The 17,011-nt window shown below is 36.3% G+C and overlaps 1 protein-coding gene across 1 annotated transcript; it reads left to right on the top strand.

The window, feature by feature from the left end:
* Positions 1–526: 526 nt before the first annotated feature.
* On the top strand, positions 527–15,590 carry LOC149542049 (THO complex subunit 4C-like). Its single transcript, XM_089797084.1, has 6 exons — positions 527–1,096; positions 2,565–2,711; positions 3,086–3,154; positions 13,003–13,193; positions 14,858–14,914; positions 15,073–15,590. Exons 1-6 carry the CDS (start codon positions 881–883, stop codon positions 15,224–15,226), a joined length of 834 nt encoding a protein of 277 aa, XP_089653210.1. The 5' UTR covers positions 527–880; the 3' UTR covers positions 15,227–15,590.
* The last annotated feature ends 1,421 nt before the right edge of the window (positions 15,591–17,011 follow it).

Raw genomic sequence — 17,011 nt, 5'->3', positions numbered from 1 at the left:
AAAAATAGAGCCCAAGCCCCTCCCATAAGATCCTGCTTGCCTAACCCATCTCTCAACTTAATCATTACATGAGAAATAAGAAATAAGAAACAAAGTGCATAGAGCATGTTTTCATACCATTGCTTAGCTTATTTTGCCTAACATGGTTGCTCAACTTTTTTAGGAAATAATTGTGGAGGTGGTGACCCCATGAATATATATTTTGGTGCTTCTTTTAAAGTAGGAAATTTGAAATCTGAATTAATTAATTGAATAATAGTTTTAGACACAAAAAAAACTAGAAATAAACTCTTTAAAAAAAAGGGAAAAGAGTTTGAGGAGTCAGCAATAAAGCAACCAGTTATTTTCAGCCCCTCATTTTTTCTCCAGCTAAAGATTATAAATTATCATTTTTGGCTAATTTAAAATGTCCATAATAACACAAAACTGTTTAAACACTTAAGGAATAAAGAAACATTTTTCATTTTTCATTTTTCATTTTTCAGGGAATAGTTATGAAAAGATAAACAAACTTCTTCATGTATGCTTTAACCTCGGCATACAAACTACTTCGCACATTGTCAGATAGATGTATCTATCCAATTACCTTTACCACGCGCTTCTCCCGCCCGTCCTTCCCTTGCCCCATTTATTCGTTAATTTCTTGCAAGTTGCGCTTCTGTTCCTCTTTTTTAAATTCTTTTCGTCTGTTTCATCTCTATTTTAAGTCTTCCGCGCTTCGACATCCATCTTATGCATTATAGGAATCCCTATATTTGAACACTTGCTTCCTGTATTTAGTTTCAACGCATCGTAATTAACTTCAAGCTTCTCACTTCTCTCAGTAAAGGATCCAAGCTCTAATTTAGGTTTTAGGTACCAGATCAGAGATCGGTTCTTGATGGCGACTCCTCTGGATATGTCATTAGACGAGCTGATAAAGAACAATAAGCAGCAGCAACACTTCAATGGCGGAAGAGGCAGAGGAAGAGGTAGAGGAGGACTCAGAGGTGGGACAAGAGGAGGACTCAGAGGTGGGACAAGAGCAGGAGGGTTCGGCCGCGGCCGCCGTAACCCTCTCGGGGTCAATAGGGCTTCACCCTATTCCATTGCGAAGGCAAGCATCTAGACGGATACCCATTCTGTATATGTCTCAAGATAGTGGATGCCTTTTTAATATCTCTTCAATTAGTGGATACCCAATTTGTGTATGTCTGCAATTTGGAGATTTTTTTGTTCTCTTCCAAGTAATGGATACGTATTTTGTGTATCTCATTGAAATACTGGATACCCATTTCGGGTGCTCATTTTGCATCTCTCTCCAAGTAGTGAAAGCCCATTTCGTATATGTCTTGCACTAGTTATTTGAGGTGTAGGGGGATATTTCATAGGTTTGGTTGTTTTGTTTCGTAGTTCCAAAAATGGAATGTAAGAGGCTTCACGGCGTAATACAGATCGGGCTTTTCAGGGATCTTGAACCATGATGGTGTTCTTCGTGAGAACGGGACATGCGACCTCTGCTTGGTTGGCTAATGTCAACCTCATAATGCCTTTAAAATTATATCCTTATTGAGAAACATAAATGGAAGCGACAAGGAGTTAAATAAATATAAGCTTATGCATGAGAATGTAGATGTGTGTGGGACTTGATACGTGTTGGAATCCATGGATAATGGACAAGTTTTTGACCTCCCCTACCTTATAAACAATACTCCCGTGGATATATTCCTGCATTTCATTCTACAGCCTTCATTACTGAATGAATTGAGTTTTTTAAGTAAGGATATAAGAAAAATACTGTGTTTCTACTCAATCTACATGGCCAGATCGTAACTTTACAAGGACACTTGCACTCACTGAACCCTATCTAAATTTGAATTCCTCAAATCGGCTACTCTGCATGTACTTCATGTTAGTTCGGGGCAGGGAAAGCTATGTGCACGGGGATCAAGTTTTCTTAGCGGAAGAATGTAAAGAGTGCCTCTTCGTCTTATTTTGTGAGACACCTGTTCTGCACTTTGAGCCGTGAGCTATGCATTGGTTCTTGGGATTTTCGAGGCACGTGAGGATCCTCTGGGACTGGGGAACATAGAATCTTCAGGTGATGGTTTTGTGGTTGGCTATAATCTGTTACAAGATTAAGGAGGAGGTATCAGTAACACAAATTTTCTATATGCATGATTAAGTATTCCATTATGGGACTATACTTCTGCATTAACAGTACTATATTTTATTTTCTGCCTTCTTAAAAAAAAATCTTCCAGTACTCAATGTATCTTTGATTGAGAACCCGTATGATGCTAAAAATTTCTTTACATTATGTGCTTACATGCGGTCATCTGGTTTAGTATTGGCAATTCTTTTTATTTTGTTTTTAAGAATTTGTGTCCATTCAATTTAATTTTTCTTTAAATGGAATTATGTAGCTGTTTTTGTATTCTCCGTTCAGTCATCACAGTTTAACTTTGTTGTAATGCTTTCAGTGGATTTGTTTTTGCTTTCTCAATGATCTTATTCTTTCTGCTCTAGTGTCTTAACTATATTGGTTCTTTGGGATCACTATGTTATCTGGGTTTCAAATGCAGTCATTCAGCCTTGCCAGTGATGTCATTTGGCAACATGACATGTTTGAGAACAGCATGGCAGCTGTTGGTGTACCTGCACGACCAGAAGCTGGTGCCAAATTGTACATTTCAAATTTGGATTATGGAGTAATAAATTCTGATATAAAGGTACATTAATAATCATTGAAATTTAATTTTAAGCTTAACAGTGATTATAAGTTCCTATGTTCTATTTCTGGTAGTAGTTTTATCCATAGTTTGGATCCACTTAACCTCAATTGGCATCCTCTGAATCACGTGCTGTCTGCGAGCTCTCTAATTCATGGTTGGTTTGTTAGGAAAGTAGAGGCTTAGCTTGTTATTATATAATATAGGATTCAGTAAATAGTAGTGGGTGGTGTTTATTATTGTTTTATGATTATTGTGCTCTAGTTTTATGTCAGTGATGCGTTCGGTTGTCATAAATAATTTTTTTTTTACATTGTTTAGTTTTGATCACCAAGGCATAGTGCAAAAGTCTAAAGCCATGTTCTTTTTTCCAGGAACTTTTCTCAGAAGTTGGGGAGCTCAAACGATGCACCGTTCATTATGATAGTGCTGGTCGTTCAAATGTATATTCCTTTTATCAATTCTTTCTGATTCTATTTGTTAATAATAGGCGTACTGTATATTTTGGAATTTTGTTTTTGCTTGCTTCTATTGCTTTAACAACATTTTCAACATTTATCTTTGCTTGGAGTTCAAATCACTTTGTTGAACTATTTGGAGGGTCCGTTTCATGACACATACTAGCTGAGTTTGGATTAAGGTGTCGTTTGAAGCTGGTTTCTTGTTGATTTTCTCATTTTTTATTCATGAGCTTGGGAGAATGCATGCCTTTTTTTCCTCTTTCCATCTGTCAATGAAGTAGGCTTTTGTTTGTAAACTGGTGGCAACGAATGAATCCTTTTATGATTCTAATTTTACATGTTAGCAAAAATGGAAAACAATACAATGATGCTAAGGATGGTTGCATTATTACTGATAATCTTGATTTGTCTTATGACCAGGACATCAATTTACTAGAATTGAATTTCATGACAAGACATGCAAAAATAGCATGAGCTGCATAAATGTTTTGATAAGTTCTATTTGTGAAATTTGGATAGCCAATTCAAGGGTGTTACTGGGTTGTGTGTGAGTAGATATTCAACTGCAGTTGAAAGATTGTAAATTCCTTTGAAGGAAATGGGTATAAGTAAATAGTGGTTGAGCACTGAACTGTGACATGCCATGTAGGCAAATGAAATGCTCAATGAGTTTTCAATATATTGTACAGTGTTATGATCTAATATGTCAATACTATAAGCATGTGGGTCTCTGAATTCCTTAATTGATGGACAATACTTCTGGTTTTAAGGTACTGGCATTGCATATTGTTATATTGTTCTAATATAAAGATATACTGGAGGTTGTATTAGTGCCTTTCTGGTACCACCCCATTTCTTCAGAATGAAGTTTCTGAAAATATCTTTAGTGAAGAGGACGCATTGTCAAGGAGCATATTGCCTAGATATCCATGTTTCAGGGCGCAGGCCATCATCAATAAGATTGCATCTGGGTAGGGAGTACTTAAGAAATTATTTAAATTGTCTGTTCTTTGATCAGGTCTGGCTATTTTATTTGCAATCTGTCTAGTGTAATTTTTTAATGATCTTGTAAACGAGGCAAATCTCTGCTAAGATTGGCCCTCTTGAGGCTACCTGTGGGGGTGTAGGCATTCTCTGGGGTTGTTAGTGATAGGTAAAACTAAAAACGTGATAATTAGAGAAAAAACATTTTATATGCTGTGTATTACATTGAGATGGCAACATAAAATCTGGGTGAGTGACTTCCAGTTTCTAATGCATCCTCCAGAGGTTTTGGGTATGCTTGTATGGTAAACTACGACTGCGATTTGTTTGGGTTGGGTATGCCTGTGCAAAAATAAGAAAATCATGAATATATACATATTTACAGCCTAAAATTAGAAATTAAGTTCAGATACCACATATTATGCATATGCTAAACAAAACTACCATAAATATTACAATTTGGAAATACATTATGCTCATTGGAATATCAATTTGTCAAATCTTGAATGCTGTAATAGATATTAACTGTACAAATTAAGAATAATACAATGAGTTTCTTGTATTATTTCTGCATGTCTGCACAATGGTGAACATGGGTCAATTGCGAGGGAGGGCTGGTTGATGAAGTAATAATTTAATTGTCGTTGTAATTCTTATGTGCCTACAACAAGAAGTTTGAAAACAAAGATTGAACAATCTGTTCTAGGTACAAACAAATGAAACTTAAATTTTATTGATTAATAGATTGTGTCTTACAAATTAGATATCTGTTTACATATAAAAGAAATAGTTTAATATAGTAATTTAATGAAGCACTTCACTTATATTTGTGGTAAACTGAATCTATAGAAAAACATGCATTTGAAATTAAATAAGCTTTTTCCCTTGGTCTAATTCTTGGTTACCAAATTGGTAGAAAATAAAGACATCCAGCTTTTAATGTCATGATGATGATTACCAAATATGGTTTCATGTTTGATTGCTAATGTATAAAATTATAAATTATAAATATCCTATATTTATTTGAAGATAAATAGATATTTTTTTAGGTTTAACTTATAAATGCTAATTGTAGCTATAACATTTAGAGCAGTCCTGATTTTTTTTGAGGGTTTGCATGATGGCTGAGTTTAGTCAAATCAAGCATTCAATGTTCGGTGAACAATAGAGAGTATGTTTCAAAACCTTGTTTGTTTGAGGCTTGAGCAATAGGGGATGACATTCATTCTTGTTTGTTGGTATGTTCTTCACATTCATGTTGCTTTCCTTGCTCATGGAAGCAGCAAAGACACGTGAAGTTATACAGTGGCCAGCACTTGCCTTTGGAATTGTAGCAAATATTCATTGGAATCACCACATTAGAGATGGAATTCCTTAGGTACACTAGGTGCCATTTTTTAATGATTACAATTATTATATGCAAACTTTGCTTGAATCCCCTCATAGGTGCATTCTATAAAAATCTGATTCCAAGATGTTCTTACTTGGAATCAACTTGGTTCTCTAATATATTTGGTTCTTTATATTTTTATTTTTGTGATGTGCTATTAATTTTTTGTATTCAAATATTGTTCAAATAATTTTTACGTCCGGGTGTTTCCTTTTCCCAAAGATGTGCACAAATCTTAGTTCATACTCTCCTTCAAAATACTATACTGTGATTCAATATTGTTCGTAGGATTTTGGATTATTTGAGATGCCCTTTTTCAACATTCTTTTCCTTGGTAGAGCATACATTTTAATTTGTAAAGCAAAGTTGTAACTGGTACTCTATGTGTTGGTGCTTGAAATAATTCATTGCCTTAAGAAATTAAGTGAACCTAGCTAAAATTCATAACTATTAGTAATCTATTACATCATTAGTAGGTCAGCAACTTAAGAAGTTGAAAAGGGGGAACAGTTTTTGTAGATCCTTCCTGATCCAATTTTTGCATTGCTATCTCTTTTTTCAACACCTCTTCCAATTCTAACATCTGTCCGCCTGTCTGCTCTGAGCTTTTTGCTTCGAAGCTCAACCACTTCTCCCATGGACTCCTTTCATTCAACCAATTTGAAATTCTTCTTCTCTTCTGTAATCATTAAAATTTCATCTGCTAATTGTTCACATTCCAAGCCCTTAACTTTATCCCCAGTCCCCTTGTCCCGTTGATCCTTTTTTTGTGATTAACATTCCCCTTTATCCGCCACGAGCGACTGCCTCCATTCTTTTTACTCAGACCCCAAAACAATATAGTCAGGTAATGGTTTTCCTTCCTGACATAACACCAAGATTCTCAGACATATTGAAATTTTTTTCTCATCAACAACCTCTTCTGCCCTTACAAAGGAACCGATCTTGTCCCCAATCCTCTATAGGGTTCCCAAGTGTCAGTACTCTTGAGGTAAATTGTAAAGCTTAATCCAAATGGGAAACTCCTTGATCTTTTCCACATAGGGGTTAAAGTTTGGAACCTAGTTCATGAGATGGATTCCTTTTCCATCAATCAAATAGGGTCCACTATTCACAATCCATTCATTGTCTTGCGTTTTGAATGACAAGTCACCAGAAAGAAACAAGATGCCATAGTTTTCAGCATGCACTCTTTCCCCTGTTTTTCCTGGCACCAGCTTCGAATTGTACTCAAGGATGACCAAGGTCCAGTCATTTCATGCAAAAAGTTCTATCCCCCCAGAAAGACAGTGATTCATTCCAACTACTATTATCCATAAGAACAGAGGTAGCCCTCACATGGGTTATTTGCGCACTTGCTTCTTGATTAGCATCGTTTCCCTGCTCCGGAATCTTTGGGTGCCAAAACTTGTGTTCGATCTGTTTAAAGTTGGATGCTGGTCCATTGTAATCCCACAAAAATCCTCTTCGCCTCTCCTTCATCGAAAATCTCAAATGAGCATAGCTGACATTTCCTGCAACCTTCCCTGCATTGTTATGCTTAGACTGCGCTCCAAACTGAAAACACAATGATTTGCTTCTATTGAATTGCTAACCCTCTGAAAAATAGACTGTCCTGATCTCTGCAAATCTGTCCCACCCAACCGTTGCAGACCATCATGCCCTTGCAAAGAGAGATAAAATTGAGTCAGGTATATTACATAAAAGGCATGATCCAGTATTGAGGCCCAAAGCAGATAAAACATCACCTACAACAACATCCTTTTTAATTTTAAGCAAGAGAAGCCAACAAAAGCAAATCTTCTTAGGTTCAACAGGCTGGTTCTACGTAAGGTTAAGGATCACACACCATTTGGATTTAGGCCAATTAGTGCTCGAGCACTGGTTAACCCGTAGCAGGATGTTGGGGTCCTCCCTTAAACATCTCATAGACCTGTTTAGCAGAAACATTGCAGAAGAAAGAGCCATCCTGCCATTTAAGCTTTTCGATAAAGAATTCTGCCTGCAAAATTTTGCCCCCGAAGAACCCCACTGTCATCTTTTGAATCACAGTGAAAGTTTTTCCTGTGTAGAAGGTATCTCAAACTTAATACAAATTTTATCCCACAAAGTCAGATGATTGTTAATAAGGATGTCCCCTAAAGAGGAGATATCCAAAGAGGTCCAATGTTTAGCCAAGCAGCTTCGAGTCAGTGCCAGGGGCTTGTGGTTAAGTTCATGCCCCACTAAAGAGATCTATCCACCATGGTATAAGGAAGAGGGCCCCCAACAACACCTCTACAACACTATAAACTCCTAACTTGAGTCCCTGCCTTACAAATGGAGGAGAAGATGGATTATCCAAGTACTTACAGGTCAAAATCACCCAACAGCTTGCCCAATGGCTCACGTCCTTCTACCCCATCCCTCTTTTAAACTTGAATCTCATAATAGTATTCCTAGGCAAGATTTTCCATGGCTCATTGCTTGTAGCAGCTTTCAGATCTCGAATACCAAGACCACCCCATTTTCCAGGCTTTCAACACCAATCCTACACCAGGCAATGTTTTATAGTTGACCTTATTCCATCAGAGCAGAGGATTTCTCTCATAATTTTGATAATTAGCAAACAACTAATGGAGGAATAATAGATTGCATGAGAGGTCAACACCTTTTGAACCACTTGCTCCCTTCCAGCCAGAGATAAACATATGGGTCTGCCATTAAGATGTTTCTTCTCCACCTTTGAATAGATCCATTCTTACATGCTTTTGGTAGAGGGAAGAAACAGAAAAGGGATCCTTACCCAAGGACATTGGATTTGTGAGGGGCAACTTTTGCTTCTGAGGCAGTTTATAAAAAACTGTAGTCTGTACATCATATTATCAAAATTATTTTCAGAGAGAGACCCAAAAACAGAGCTGTAAAATAAGCAAATTCAACATTTAATAAGGTATCTTGGTTTGGAAGTTTTAAACCCCACAATAGGAGGTTCCAATTCTGTGCTTTTCAAAATATAAACTATAAAGCATCTGCAGCTCTTACAAATAAGGCAGGAGCAATAGAGTATCCTTGTCTTAATGGTCGTTGTAGCCAAATTCACAGGGTGAACCATTAACATCAATCATAGTTGAATTCCTGAGCCAAGGGGGAAACCAAAAGCTCTCAGTATACCAATCACAAAAGGCCATTCTATTCCTACATAGGACTTTTTTAAGTCCAGCAAAACCATGACAATATTTTGTCCATCTTAGTTTTTCAAGAATGTAGCGTCCTTTAATAAATCCAATCTGAGTGACTGATATAATTTTTCCCAAGAGACCAGTGGTCCTCCTAATAAGGACCTTTGCATTATTTTTAAAGACATGCTAAGTTGATAATAGGCCTCTGATTTCACACTAGGATCTTATCTTCATCTTTTGAAATAAAATTAATAAGCACCTTGTTGACATCTTTTCCAAGGGACCCTTGTTCAAAGGCATCCCTATACAACTCAAGGAGCTCCACACTGATCTATTCAATGTTTTCCATGTAGAACTCTGCTGGCAATCTGTCTAACGCTGGGGATTTTCCATTAGCCAAAGATCAAATAGGGTCTTCAGTCCCCTCAATGGTGATATCTTTGTCTAGGTCTTTAGCCTCTCTGTTGATTTTTTTGGCAACACATTTTGGATATCCTCTGCATTAACAGTTTCATAAGATGGTTTCTGTAACCCACTATTGTAGTTTGTATATGCTTTTGTAGTTTAACCATCCCTGGCTCACTAAGATCTGCCTTCAGCGATATATTAACACCCTCTTTCCCACCAATGAATTGATTACAGTCGTGGTGTTTAAGAGGCCAAATTGCAGCGGAAGGCCTAGAAAATGAGGGCACACTCATGTGAGAGATAACAGAGACCACAAAAAAACTAGCAAATAAGAGGCAAACTAAGCAACAAAACTGAAAAAAAGCCAATCCAATCACACAGCCGAGGAGAATACAGAAGCAAGTAAGGGTTAATGGGACTCAAGACATGTGCAGACAGAACCTCCAAGGATGGTGAGGTCTTTGTTCACCTTCCTCCAGAGCGTACCAGCCAGCCTGTCTCAGTTCAAATTTTTTGAGGCCCTCATGGCTTGGTTTATATTTCCTATTTCCCCTGGGATTTTTGGCTATTGATTTGAGTACAAGGTTTTATTTTTTTTGAAAATAAAAAAGCTCAACCAAACAATTGGGAAACCTTGAAATTGTTTCAAATTTTTATATGGAGATTGATTTAGTTTTGTGCTCAATGTATTTTTGAACAGTTGCCTGTGAACCCTGCTAAGCACTTTGAAATTGATAAACTGATTTTAGTATGACTATAAGCTCTTCTTTTCATCTACAAACACAATCCATGAAAACCCCTCTTAGCAGCATTGTAGGATTCTGAAGTCATGCTTTGTCTGTGTGTGTTGAAGAAAGGTTCATTGGTTTTCAGTCACCCACACAGAGTGAAAAAACAAAAAAAATGTGTGCCTTTTTAGATGAACATGGTGAACAAGTTCTTGTGCGATTTTTGGCCTTTTTTTGTATAAAAAATTGCTGTGACTCTGTGTAAAACCTCGGCCATGAGATTTTGGTGTGGGGAGAATCTGTAGGTGAGTACTTGATGAATTTCCAAAACTTGATAAAACTTTCATAAAAGTTATGCTAGCCACAAGTTAGCTACTATCATAATGCATAGCATAGTTGGAAATTTCTCACTCGGCAAAAACTTGCCAAGGCCAGAAAAAAACTTGGGAACCTAAAAAACAGCTTAAATGTAATAAAAAGTTCTTTCTTTCTACAAAATTCAATGAGAAAATGCATCCAATGAGAGTTAATAAATGAGAACACAAAAGAAACAAGCAGAGTTCAGATATATTTAAATGCAAAGTGGGGACAAAATCAGGTTCTCAGGCAGGATGCTGATGGCAGGAAGCAAACTAGTAAGTAGATTCTATAAAACTAGAAGTAACTACGTCATTGTAGTTAGTTTCTATAAAACTAGAAGTAAATACATCACAGTAAATAGTTTTTTTTGAAAACTAGAAGTAAATACATCATATCAAAATAGTCCGAGCGTTTGAGCAATTCTGGTTTGCTGGAAAGTAATGTTTGTCTTGGGTGTGAGCAAACTGGTTGAGCTAATTCTGTCAAGATTTTGGAATATAGAATTGAAACCAAGTGATTTGTGAGAAAATGAATTAGAATCATTAGAAAATCATTGTTTTAGCTTCAATTTGACCTCAAATAGCTAGAATGGTTTGTGGGAGATATCACTGCTGAATCCTGAAATTTGGCTTAGCCTAGAATATTTTGGAAACCCCCAAAATCTAGAATCTGCATTTTAACTCCTACGAAGGTGAAACCTATAGGCTATCTCAAACATCCTGGTAGTATTTATACAAATATAACTTGGAAGTATAAGAAATTTAATTTATACTTAAATGCAGCATAACACCAGTACTGGGGTATGTCGGGACGAGATTCTGGGATGTGGGGAAAATGGTCCTCATTTTCGGGATGGCATGGGGATGACAGCAAGAGGAGGACGGGGCAGGGAAGAATGTTGTATGGTAAACATAAAGAACTTGAAACGCTAGTTATGAAATAATGTTTCAATAGAACATACCAAATTAAAATACTTGAGCATAGCAAAATTGCGAAATGAATTAGAACCATTGAACATTCTAAAATCAAAATTGAAATTGAAATTCAAGTACCCGTTCCAGCGGCGACATGGTTGCAGAATTGTGGAGGAGGGGGTACTTGGGTGCTCAAGTACCTAGGACAGCTACTTTGAGGTTTGGAAAGGGGACTGGTTATATTTGTATAAATCCTCCAGCCTTTGAGCTGCAAAAATGACTAAACAATGCTGCAAATGCAAACTGGTATAAAAAATGACATTTTTGGGCATTTGACCTCTGATTTAGCTGCGTGGGTGACACTTTTCCCAAAGCTCACCGATTACTCAGCAAGTTTGCCCCTGCCGAGTTGCAAGTTTTTGTAGGAAAAACAAAAACTTGCGGAGCATAAAAACTCGAAGAGTTTTAAAAATCTGCTGATTTCTTGGTGAGTTTGCCAACTATGGTGCACAGTATAGTTTAGTGGTGTAATATAAGTGCATTTGTAATGTGCCCCTTGTTGTCAATGAAAATGGCTATTTTTGACAAATGTTGTATTGCTCTTGTAAGAGTTGGAAGTGTCTTTTTTGCATTCACACCTACCTTTAAGTTTAATGCTAACTATATGCTTGGATTGCAGAAGCGGGTCTCAGTTTACCTGAATATGGCTACACTTAGGTCCATAGGTGGCAATAACTTCTTAACGTGCACTCCTATTTTGTGGTACAGAGCCAAGTGTATTCAGAACTTTCAAATGGGAAACCTTGAAATCATTTTATTAGTTATAAGTAGATTGATTTTATTTGTACACAATGCATCCTTCGTGCAATGTGTCCTCCAAAACTGTATTAAACATATTTGAATGAAACTATTAACTACATTTTTGCTGAACTTATATAAAATTTTGACATACTTTCCCCTGTTTGTAAATAGTTTAAAATGGAGTATTGTAATGCTTAAACCTGTATAAAATCTTGATTTTTACTTTCATCTATATTTGTAAATGTTGATGTCTAATGTAGATAAAACAAGAAAACTTTAGATTATAAGTTTATTATAATTAGCAGTTAACGATTGCTGATTTAGCAAATGTTTCTAGCTTTTCTCTTTATGCATATATATTTTCCAAATTTATCCCCATTTTAATACGTGCATGCTTCCTAAATTTATGTAGTGTTCAGGCACATAGTGTTGTCAATTGGTTTTGACATCCAATTTGATGTACTAGTTTAAATGATTCAACATGGAGTAAATCATTAGGAAAACCCAGTGTTTTAATGATTGACTTTATCTTCATTAACATTGATATTTTTTTTAAAGATAAAGTGGTGGGGATTCTCTAAGGGTGTTCTCCCATGTGGAAAACAAAGCCAGTTTATCCTATTCTCATATAAAAGAATATAACTTGAATATCAATAGAATTGAACCAAAAGACAGCCAAAACAATTGTAATAAAACTATTGCTTTAAATTGTAGAAATTAAATTACCACGAAAAGCAATTTCTAGATATTCAGAATTCTATCTTCACTATCTTTTCATTTTTTTCAATGGACAGAGAAAGAAATCTCTGTAGCCAGAACGAAACCTATAGCCTTCTCATTGCTGAGTGTTTCAAACTGGCAACAATGAAATCCTCTCCATGCTATGTTTGATTATCAAGAATATGGAGGAAGACTGTTTGTGTGTGGAACCACCATTTATATAATTCTCAAGTACAAGTCAAATTTAATCTTTATGGGTTGATAACCAAAATTATTCTGTAGGTTTGCAAGTAATTGTAAGCAAAATTTAAGGAATTTACTAGGTTTTATTAATCATCTTTTTTGTTTTTTAAACTTTTAACAGGGTACAGCAGAGGTGGTTTATGTTAAAATGAGTGATGCTGTTGCAGCTGTGAAGCGATACAATAATGTCCAACTTGATGGTAAACCAATGAAGCTAGAGCTTATTGGTTCTAATTTGACTTTGCCTGTCTCTGGCCGTATGAATTTTCCTGGAACATTTGCTGGAAGAGGGCGGAAGGCAGTAGTGATGACGTATGTTCACATCATAATGTTCCTTTTAAATATAAATTGCCCATTTGTGTGATATGCTTTCTTTATCTATGTGTCTTTCAGTTTTGGGATGTTGCACATATGTAATACATTTTGTACCATTAGTATCAAATTATCAATGTCCTGCTTTTTCTTGTCATGTAAATTTCTGTTTTCAAATCTTATGCATCTAGTAATATTGGTATGGGAGATAGCACTTTACACTAAAAAACACTATTGAAAATGAATTTGTTATAAAAAACTATAGCAATTCCTAGTCTGACAACTAGGTTTTTGTATGGATCCAGACGGGTTCAGAATGTACATCATCGTTTCTCTAGGGTATCACAATATTATTTCCATTTATGTCTCATTTTGCTGGAAATTCAATACACGGATATCCACCTGCTAAGACAAATCTCTCTGTTTGTGCTAATCACACAACCACATGAGATATAGTTGAGCCCAAGCTTTACACGGACTGGAAGAAAGAACTATACACTATAAAAGACTATTTTAAATGAATTTGTTGTCAAAAACCTCATTTACCGGGTTATGCTATTTAGGCCTGGGTCCTGGTACTGTTACAGTTTTGGTACTGGTTCTTCTGGGGTACTTCACAGGTTCTCTGTGGGTCCTTCTGTGAAGGACCTACAGTGGACCTGGGCATCTTGGAAGTACCCCAGGGCGGTAGGTCAGTTTATGTATGTATTTCTGATTTGTTCATCAGTATGTTCTTTCCACACTGTCTTGCAACAGCTTGGTAATATTATTCAAGCCAAATTTGTTCTATGTAATGCCCATAGTTTATGAGAGTAGTGAACAGCAATCTACTTCGATTCATTTGAAGGTCGGATTGATTTTTTTTCATTTGTAGATCTAAGGACATGACTGTTGATAGATTTGTAAAAGCCAGCCAATAGTTATGTTTGTTGATCATGTTCATATTGATGTCAATTGCCAATGCATGTAATCTGAAACTGTATCAGTATTATAATTGATTTATTAATAACTTTATAGGCCATTATGAATTTATGAGTATAACTCTTCTTTTATATTTGTAACTTCAATGTTTTAACATACATACATGAATACATATACGGACGAACCTGAACCCGCAAGGGAGGAAAAATTGTCATACTCACATACCCGAATCTCATATCTGTACCCAAACCGGAACTCGAATTGGCAAACTTAGTAAAAAATTATAGCAATTCTTAGTCTGGCAACTGGGATTTTTGGTTGGATACAGAGGGGTTCAGAATGTACATGATTGATTTGTCTTGGTAACATTGTTTATTATTTTCAGTTAAGTGCTCTATTGCTGGAAATTCAATACATTGATATCCACCTGCTAAGACCAGTCTCTCTGTTTGTGCTAATCACACAGCCACACAGGATATGGTTGAGCCCAAGCTTACACAAGTAACAGTTGCTTTTCTACATGCTTTTGATCTGGAGAACCTTTTGTCTCACTTCCAACCATATTTTTGGTCAAAATTATCAGCAAATATAAAGAATGGGATATTTGCTTTAGGCGGTTACTAAGAAATATAGTTTACATGTGTTATCATTTCCCCAGTTTTATAGTCATCTAATAGTCCAATGCCTATTGGTATTAAGGAATATGTTTTATCTCCACATTCCTTACATTTTATATGTTGCAGTCCTGGGTTTACACGGGCAGCAGCTGATGCTTCCATTGAGCAAAGGAGTAGCAATGGGTAAGTTTTGTAGACAAAATGGTAGATATTGCTCATCTTAAGCATAGCTTGATACTAAGGACCATCTACCCTTTTTAGTGTATGAATTGATTTTGAAAGGATATATGCAAATTTGCTTGTACAAGATTTACTATCTGTTAATCCTTATGTATATACAGCTGGAACCGTGGTCGTGGTAATGGTTCGAGACGTTTCCATGGTAGAGGAAGAGGACGTCGTGGCAGGGGAAGAAGTCAGGGCCCAGAGAAATCGGCTGCAGAACTTGACAAAGAGCTGGAAACCTATCACACTGAAGCAATGCAAACATCTTAGGATTCTTATCTTCTGTTGCTAGAAAGATAGAAGCTCGTGTTGATTGGAAGCTTTTAAAAAGCAATAAGTGGCACCTGTTAAACATGCAAGACCAAGAATACCTGTTAAACATGTGAGACCAAGAATACTTGAGGAGGCTGGTTTTGTTAATGCCATCTTTTATTACCAATTTGTGATGTCAATCATCAATCTTAGTTGAGATTTAGTTTCTCCTTGAACATGGCAAATATCTTTTTAAACACACTTTGATGTAAAGTATGTCTCCTTCATTATGAAAATCAATGCTGTAAGATGTTGGGCTGCAACTTACCATGCATGGCACGATTAGAGTATAACATAAAAGAATATTTGTACATTTCAAAAATATTGGCATTTTCTGCACAATCTACTGAAATGGGAAATGTTAAGTTGTGAAACTCAACTGATCCTCCTGTTCATGCTTTTAAGTAATATGTATATATGGCCATTCAAATCATGTCAGAAAACTACATGGTGAGAATTAAATCTCACCCGACCATTATGGTAAAAATTCAAGACAGCTTCCAGCTAGAAATTCCTTCGGAGATTGACCAGATCACAGAAATAGTCTTGTACAAGTGAAAAGGGTGGATTTTAAAATGAGACTGGATAGATTTAAGGAGTGATAGCAGGACTAGACAGCAGTCTGAGGGGATATATTTGATTGGTAGGCAATGTGAAAATATTTTACTGTCAGACTGAAAGAACGCCTATTAACTTTTCAAGTTTAAAATGTGTGGAATATTTGGTCGTATTTTCAAAGAAAAGCATGGGGGGCATTATACATTTAAATGATGTTACAAATCTATGTACCAACGGTTAGCCTATATTAGAGGTTCCTCAGTTCCTTTGTTTTGATTTATCTTATTCAACTCTGTACTATAGCTTGTCAAGTCCCACCTGTAGTGGCATTAAATAGATTAAACATTAGAGAACATAATTTGACATATATATAATGTCAAAAATAAATAGCAGCGTACACCAAATATGTGGTAATTTATAAGAATTTGAAAGTGAAAAATCAAGGTAGAAAATTAAGTCACATAAATCATTCCTTTTTAATGTATTAACATCAGCAAAATGTAGGTGCCTGTTGCCTACACGCCAAAGGAGGTCATCAAGACATTAACTATAGGGGTGTTGGCCTTCGTAAAAACAAACCAATGATCATTGGTAACAAGGTCAAGAGTAGGCCATTGCCAATACGCTAGTAGGATTGCTGGTAACCCACATCAAGACTGGGTAGGTGACTTAACCACAATGTGCAGAGGAGAATGAGAAATTGAAGTACATTGGGTAGGTGACTCAACCACAATGTGTATAGGAGAATGAGAAATTGAAGTGCATTTCTTTTCTGTCGTTGCAAACAATTGTCTTGGCAATACTATCCTTGAGATCACCCATTGCAAGGGGGAGCTAGTGGTAGAACTTGCATTGTGACATTGTTTATAAGGGGTCAAGCGTTGAGAAGGTTGAACATCGTCAATCAACTATTGGAGTAGAGCAAAAGTAGTCGGTGGACAAGGGTCCACATGACCAAAGAGGGTTGCATGACCAACAAAATGTGGAATAGGATCTATAGGGACTATAGGGACAAAGGAGGTTAGGTCTGCAGCATGAGGCTCATGTAGAGGATCATCAACTTCTGAAGCATCATTAGAGGAAGAACTAGAAGTTAGATTGTTAAATGAACATCATTAGTGTCCATTCACAAGGATTCATTTATGTTATCTTCCAAGCACATATAAAATAAATTTAATATCTTTT

Source organism: Cupressus sempervirens, chromosome 8, assembly GCF_028749045.1.
Source record: "Cupressus sempervirens isolate cs-2001-9-10 chromosome 8, ASM2874904v1, whole genome shotgun sequence".
Lineage (NCBI taxonomy): Eukaryota > Viridiplantae > Streptophyta > Pinopsida > Cupressales > Cupressaceae > Cupressus > Cupressus sempervirens.
This window is presented reverse-complemented; position numbering and strand designations above follow the sequence as displayed.

Excerpts from the sequence above, each read along its gene's own strand:
- LOC149542049 (XM_089797084.1), top strand. The coding sequence starts at position 881 with ATGGCGACTCCTCTGGATATGTCATTAGACGAGCTGATAAAGAACAAT. Across the intron at positions 3,155-13,002 it reads ATAGTGCTGGTCGTTCAAAT|GGTACAGCAGAGGTGGTTTA; the intron begins GTATATTCCTTT and ends AACTTTTAACAG. Across the intron at positions 13,194-14,857 it reads CGGAAGGCAGTAGTGATGAC|TCCTGGGTTTACACGGGCAG; the intron begins GTATGTTCACAT and ends TATATGTTGCAG.